The sequence below is a fragment of the Centroberyx affinis genome, unplaced genomic scaffold (assembly GCF_046629955.1).
Source record: "Centroberyx affinis isolate AG114_WGS23_722 - 3 ecotype Tasmania unplaced genomic scaffold, CSIRO-AGI_Caff_v1 ptg004355l_1, whole genome shotgun sequence".
Classification (NCBI taxonomy): domain Eukaryota; kingdom Metazoa; phylum Chordata; class Actinopteri; order Beryciformes; family Berycidae; genus Centroberyx; species Centroberyx affinis.
The window spans coordinates 192,143-199,061 of record NW_027282052.1 but is presented as its reverse complement, the minus strand read 5'-3'; the positions used below and the strand labels follow the sequence as shown (position 1 = coordinate 199,061).

Below are 6,919 nucleotides of genomic sequence, written 5' to 3'. Positions count from 1 at the left end.
AGGTGACGCGATGCTCACTCCACACGGCAATGCGCTGTCTAACGCCGCATAACCGTATAAAGTCCCTCCTATGTTGACCTGGGCGGGGTGGAAAAGATTGTTGGCGATACTCAGATCATGCAGGTGTCTGGTTAAATCCGGTGGATGGAAATAGCTGTGCGCAAAACCGCTGCGTAATTTGCGTAATTGTTCCCTATCCACAAAGTGTCTGGTCGGCTCCGGGTCTTCTGGTGCACAGCAGCCCGCTGCATCGGTTATGACATCGATGAGATGGTTTTGTCTGGGATCACTTTCTCTCTGTGTCCCGTGCGGGGTGTTTACTGTCCTCTCTGCGTCGTGCGTAATGGCAACGTTTGGCTCAGTTTTGGTTTCCTTGGGAGTTTTACGCACGTCGTGTCCAGGATTGTCCTCACCATTGCAGTCTTGATCACTGTCACTTTCGTGGGCGTCTTGCGTAAAAAAGATATATGTGAATGTTAGGTTTAGGTTCATGTTTGTACACTAGCAAAATGTTGCAATAATAACCCCAATATGGGCCTAAATAAAAAATTAGGCTAGTATTAGGTCAAATCAATATGAAAAAGCCTGGCTGGACCATCTTTGAAAAATGAATAAATACATAAACTTTTTGTACCTGAAGACTTTGAGTTCTCTGAATATTCTGAATCCTTCACAGGATCAGCTGTCATTTCATTCATCCGCATCTCTTTTGACTTTTGTGATGTGTGTTGTAGTTTCCTAATATCACAAAAGAAGGAAAAATTATTTTAAGTGGCATTGATTGATTGTCTGATAAAGCATAATAGTGAACATGATCAGATATGGGTCAACCCAGAGGATAGCAGATGAAAGCATTATACACCACACTATAGTCCTAGATGACAGGTGTTTGTTCAATCACAGAGCTGATATGGCTCTGGGGCAGCTGTTCAATATCTAAAGTGTTAAATGAATTCTTATGGATGTGGGCTGATAGAAACACTAGCACAGTTTGGTTACACTCTAAACTGAACACTGAAGGTTTTGCTGTCCAGAAAAGTTGACATATAGCCTCTGTCAAAGCCTCACTTTTTATTGCATGCTTGCTGAACCAATGCTGCGCTTTTGCTCTGTTGTGTTCTGAATTACATTTTCAGGATGTATAATTGAAAAAAAAAATGTAAATAAATAAATCAAATCACATCAAATCTCTTGCACAAAGGATGTGACAGTTATTTAGAGTTCTATATATGAGTGTCATGTCATCTGGAAGACACTTATGTAGACACTGTGATTAAAACACAAAAATGTGCAGGGCCTGTCTTAGGGATATCGTAAATTTGAGATAGTGAAAAGGCCTTTTTAGGAATTCAAATAAAAAAAGTAGCATTGCAATGAAATATCCAATAAAGTAAAATGGCAAAAAGCTTTCTTGGAGGGTCAATTATAGAGGCCAAAGGACAAAGCAGAGTTCAGATGCATTAAGGTGAAATAGTCCTTTAATTGGTTTGGCGTCCCATCAGTTAACTCACCTCTTTTCTCTCCTCCCATTGCCTGTGTCTCGGAATCCCTTCGCGAAAGGATTGTTGTCTATTTTCAGCTGTGTGATCTGAAAATGAATATAAAAACAAGAACATAATGCAATGCAAAAAAGCTGCTCAGAACTGTAGACTTCCCCTTCAATGTTGATAGAAAAACTGTAACATGCTTTAATAGTATACTTATACTTATATAAAGCCCAAGTAAAAAATCACTGTGCCATCCTCTCTGGCCTTTGGAAAGTTATAGGTCAATGTGTTACATAATAAACCATAATGCATGTGATTATGTTAAGTCTTTTGGGAGTGTAGGTGTAATGAATGAAGAAGCAAACCTACCTTATCATTCTGGTAAGCTGTTACCGCAATGAACTCTGTCTCAGAGAACACATAGGTCCTAAAGGTGCTGTAAGGCAGTTTCAGGATGTCGTTTGCCTTTACTACATGAAACCTCGGTTGGTATTTGTGCATCGAGTTGAGAATTGTCTGCAAATAAGAAGAAGTACATGAAAATGAATAAGTGAAGAGATTTGAGAGATTGGAGAGATTGGATATGGAGAGATTTGGGGAAATAGGCTACAATGTGGAAAAACTCATTTTTTAAAGCACTGTATTTTGTCCTGTTTTATGTTTACAAATAGAGCAGAAACTCAGAAGAGCCAAATAGCCTTTAGACCCAATATTTTATATAGGACTTTATAGCCTAAAATTCAGGTGTTATATGTGAAAACTTAAAAAAAAAAAAAAGAATAAAACAGAAAATTAAAAAAATAAAAAGGACATGGCTTACGAAAAAGAACTATAACAATCAATACATTTAAAAACAGATTAACTGTAGTATTTTATAAAACAACTATAGCAGTTATACATTTAGAATACAGATATCACAGACAAACTATAAAGTATGTATACTATTCTATACGAATATTATAGGAATATTATAGTGAAACTATAGGAGACAAAAAAAGAAAATACCACAAAGTCCCATAAGATCAATATACTGTAGATATTCATTATAGGAATATTATAGTGATACTATGGAAGGAAAAAAAACATGCAGAAAAGTAAGGCACAGAAACACTATTATAGGGGATATTCTAGTGAATTTTCGTTCGGGATAGTGAGAATGTGCAAATAAAATGAAAGCTGAAGCTTACAAATCCGTGCTTGTCAGATATGTTGTTGGTCAGTTTGAGTTTGTGGAAGTTGACCACTTTGGACATCCACTGCTCGCCGGTGGCCGGGCTGTCCGGGTGGATGTACATGCGCTTGGGCATCTCGGGGTCCGCCTTCCCCGCCACCATCCAGCGGGAGTTATGAAACTTATATCTGCAGTCGTCCGCCGCCACGATATCCATCAGCAGAATATATTTGGCTTTCGGGTCCAGCCCGGTACACCTTGCTTTGAACGGCGGAAACATGCGCCTGCGAGGAGGAGAGAAAATAGAACCAAGAGAGTGAAATCTTTCTCGGGGGCATGCACGCATTAAAAAAAACAGAGATTGCGTCACCTTTTCGATATTTACCTCCCGGATTTTGTAATGACCATTTCGGTGCCGCATTTGTGGAACTGTCTCCAAAGCTCCCTGGCTTCCAGGTGAACTTTAGGGTCATCTTCTGCCATGTCCCCCCTCCCCAGTACGCCCGGAGGCCCGCGGAGCGTCGCGGACTGCTCCGGCGGCGATGTGTGGATCACGGGCTCGGCACGGGATCCAAACTGGGATTTGATCCGCGGGACGTCAGCGCGGGGAACAGCGAGGGTCCGGCCAGGATGGTGCCGTGAAGGGCCACATCCCCGAGCCTGCTCGCCGGGAAAGTGTGCGGCACCTCGCCGGGGACGCACGGCTCCGAGAAACTGCGCATCGTCTCCAAATACAGAGGAACTTTTTTTTTTTTTTTTTTTTACGCACGACTATATTCGGGTTACAATCTTGTCGGCGTGCCACATTGAAACATGCGAGGCGAATGTTTCTGCATCTTCATTTTAAGAGGCAGAGGCAATAAACTGCATTGAAGGGTGCAGCCTCACTTCTAAGTCCAACATTATCCTCGTTTCTGGATGTTTTGTCTTAGGAAAAAAACGAGTCCATGCAGTGCGTCCAGCTGCTTCCCAGCCTGTGTGTCCGAGGTGATTTGCTCCTTGACACGTTTGGACTCCGTATATGACACCCAGCAGTGGGTGGGGTTTCCCTGGTATTGCATTGTATGTGAAGGGGAGGCAGCAGGACTATCCTGCTTCAAGTTGCTCCACTTGCTGATGGAGCTCTCCTTGAGAATTTGAGGTTGAAATCCTACATTTTTATGAATGAAAACAGAACCAAATACACAGTAGGCCATAATGCACCGGCTTTTATCATTATTTGGGACTATAGGAGTGGACTCACTGGGCCTTCTTCCTCCTCAGTGTGTTTCAGGCTCATGCTGTTATGTGTCTTACCCCATCTGAGATGTTCATCAGCCCTCTATAAACACTGTAATGAACACCATAACTGCACCATCCATGAAATATGAGTGACAAACCCTAAATTCTGGCACGCACATTCCCTCCGTGCGATTCAGCCTTCCCACATCATTCCAGCGCCCTGCGGTTTTTGACGAGGCTCCGGGGCCCGGCGCGGCCCTCCCGCCGCACGGGGACGGGTCCGCGGGGGTTTCGGCTCTGTGCAGACGAGAGCTCTGCCAGCGATTGTCCAGGCCGGATTAGGCCCTGGGTTCGGTTACAGGCTTTTTATTGCTCAATGGCCCATGACAGGCCAGGAACGTCCCAGTGAAAACTCTCAGTGAGTGAGGGCGGCAGGTTCAGGATACATGGCTGCCACCCTTGATGTCCAGCGTGTGGGACGGCACAGTGTGTCAGCATGGGGAGCTGGAATCATATAAATTCCTGTGAGTAAATGTCTGTCATGCTGCTCTCTATCACCAGTTGATATAGTGCAATAGTGATTCAACCTGTAGTTATCCTTTACATTTGCTGTTCTAAACACCCGGTGTCTGGTAGGTCTTTCCTCTGGCGCACAGGAAGTGATGCGTTTTTACGTTTCCGGTTTGTTTGGAATAAACAGAAGAAGAACTGGGTAGTTGGCATGAGCAGCGATAGCCACCATGTGCAACTCAAACTGCATCAACAGAAAATTCAAGGAGAAAGACGTCACAGTACTGGACACACTGTTTGATTGACAGGTGATCTCTGGGAAGAGCAGTGCAGAAACACCACAGCAATGAGCGCTGAGCAACAAAGATGGAGACAAAGAAAAAAAAAAGGATCTCAAGGATAAGTAAATTATGACTTGATATTTTGGAAAATTCCTAGCAACTCTTGGGTTGAAATAAAGTTGACTTGACTTATTATATATTATCATATTAAGGCCCATTTCAATATATAAAATAAGAAATACTTTCCTCCTATTGGATGACTGCTGATTCAGTTCCCCTCTGTTATCCCCAATGGGAAACAGCCACATTACAAACGACGACAAAAGTCCACAGCATACATAAACTCAATGGTGATAGCAGCAAGAATTAAAACAATGAAGGCAATAGTCGATCAAATAGTTACATAACAATAATAAGGTAATCAGTGAAAAAACAATAATCAACAGTCAATCAGTTATAGGCTTTGTAGCACCATTTATCAGTTTTATTGCACCTGGAACGAAGGAGTTTTCACTGTATTTGACTTGGCCTTTGGGAGTCTGCATCTGCTGCCAAGGAGCGCAAACTTACTGTACAGAGGTGAGTAGGACAAGCTGGGTTTTTTTGCAGATCTTTTCTGGCAGATTTGCTTCAGTAGGGGCAATTTCACTGCAGTGATTTTACTGTCCACCTTTACTATGTCGGACAGCCTGTTTCTGCTTGTGATGGACAGGTTGCCAAACCATGCAGTTATGCAGAGAGTTAAAATCGATTCAATAATAGAATTCTGAATTATAGTAGTAGCAGAATTAGTTGTTCTAGTAGTTGTACTATTAGCACTAGTAGTAGTAGTAGTAGTAGCAGCAGTAGTAGTAGTAGTAGCGGTAGTAGTAGCAGTAGCAGTAGCAGTAGCAGTAGCAGTAGTAGTAGCAGTAGTAGTAGTAGTAGTAGTAGTGGTAGTAGTAGTAGTAGTAGCAGCAGCAGCAGTAGTAGTAGTAGTAGTAGTAGCGGCAGTAGTAGTAGCAGCAGTAGTAGTAGTAGTAGTAGTAGTAGTAGTAGTAGTAGTAGTAGTAGTGGTAGTAGTAGTAGTAGTAGTAGTAGTAGTGGTAGTAGTAGCAGTAGTAGTAGTAGTAGTAGTAGTAGCAGTAGTAGTAGTAGCAGCAGCAGCAGTATCAGAATCAGAATCAGAATCAGCTTTATTGGCCAAGTATGTACACATACAAGGAATTTGACTCCAGCTTTTCCGTTGCTCACAATGTACTTACACAGAATAAATATACAGCTAAAAACAAGGACAACACAATGGACAGAGGTAAACCTAAACATCTAACTACTATGTACAATATGCATATATATATATTTAAAAAAAAAGTATAATATAGTAGTAGTAGTAGCAGCAGTAGCAGTAGCAGTAGTAGTAGTAGTAGTAGTAGTAGTAGTAGTAGTAGTAGTAGTAGCAGTAGTAGTAGCAGCAGTAGTAGTAGTAGTAGTAGTGGTAGTAGTAGTAGTAGTAGTAGTAGCAGCAGTAGTAGTAGTGGTAGCAGTAGTAGTAGTAGCAGTAGTAGTAGTAGTAGCAGTAGCAGCAGTAGCAGTAGTAGTAGTAGGCTAGTAATAGTAGTAGTAGTAGTACTAGTTGTTGCAGTAATATTTGCAGTGGTATAGTTACTATCTGAAGTAGGTCCAGTAGTTGAAATAGTACATGTAGTAGTATTATAAAACAGGCCCATCAGTGATCTGCACACATGAAATGAATTTAGCTTCCCCAGAAAAAACAACTGTTGCTGTCCCTGTTTCACACACTGCCTCTGTGTTCTGGTTGGTTGAGGTTCAGTTTGTTGTCAATAACTGTGGGTAGGTATTTATAGCTCGTTACAAATCCTACGCCGTGGCCTTTGATGACACAATGGCAAGGGGTCACAGCAGTTTTTCTAAAAGCAACACACTGCGGCTTGTATTTCATCAAGGCCTTCGCTGTGAAATCAGGAAATACCTCACTGTGGACCCTTTGTTACGGCTCCCCGACGGGTCTCTGATCAAATCCCTAAGTAAGCACGCTTCTTATTCGGGGGTCATTCAAGATATGCGGCGGGTGGCGGAGCTGTGGATGACCCAATCTTTTTCTGGCGGAGGAGCAGGGGAAAACCCTGCCTGTCCGTCCGCCAGCTTCAAAGACCCAGTGAGTAATCTGAAACAGGCCGGAGAATGACGGCAAACAAAACGCCTGGCTGTTATTTGTGGGTTTGGCCCACAAGCTGCGTGTGAAACCTGTC

General features: G+C 42.5%; 1 protein-coding gene across 1 annotated transcript; it reads right to left on the bottom strand.

The window, feature by feature from the left end:
* Nucleotides 1-1,507: 1,507 nt before the first annotated feature.
* tbx3b (T-box transcription factor 3b) lies at nt 1,508-3,141 on the bottom strand. The gene is made up of 4 exons (XM_071543603.1): nt 3,044-3,141; nt 2,675-2,942; nt 1,857-2,003; nt 1,508-1,588 (listed from the first exon to the last, which is right to left on the bottom strand). The coding sequence occupies exons 1-4, from the start codon at nt 3,139-3,141 to the stop codon at nt 1,508-1,510; spliced, it is 594 nt and encodes a 197-aa protein (XP_071399704.1).
* Nucleotides 3,142-6,919: the final 3,778 nt, after the last annotated feature.

Excerpts from the sequence above, each read along its gene's own strand:
- tbx3b (XM_071543603.1), bottom strand. The coding sequence starts at position 3,141 with ATGGCAGAAGATGACCCTAAAGTTCACCTGGAAGCCAGGGAGCTTTGG. Across the intron at positions 2,943-3,043 it reads GTCATTACAAAATCCGGGAG|GCGCATGTTTCCGCCGTTCA; the intron begins GTAAATATCGAA and ends TCCTCCTCGCAG. Across the intron at positions 2,004-2,674 it reads TATCTGACAAGCACGGATTT|ACAATTCTCAACTCGATGCA; the intron begins GTAAGCTTCAGC and ends TCTTATTTGCAG.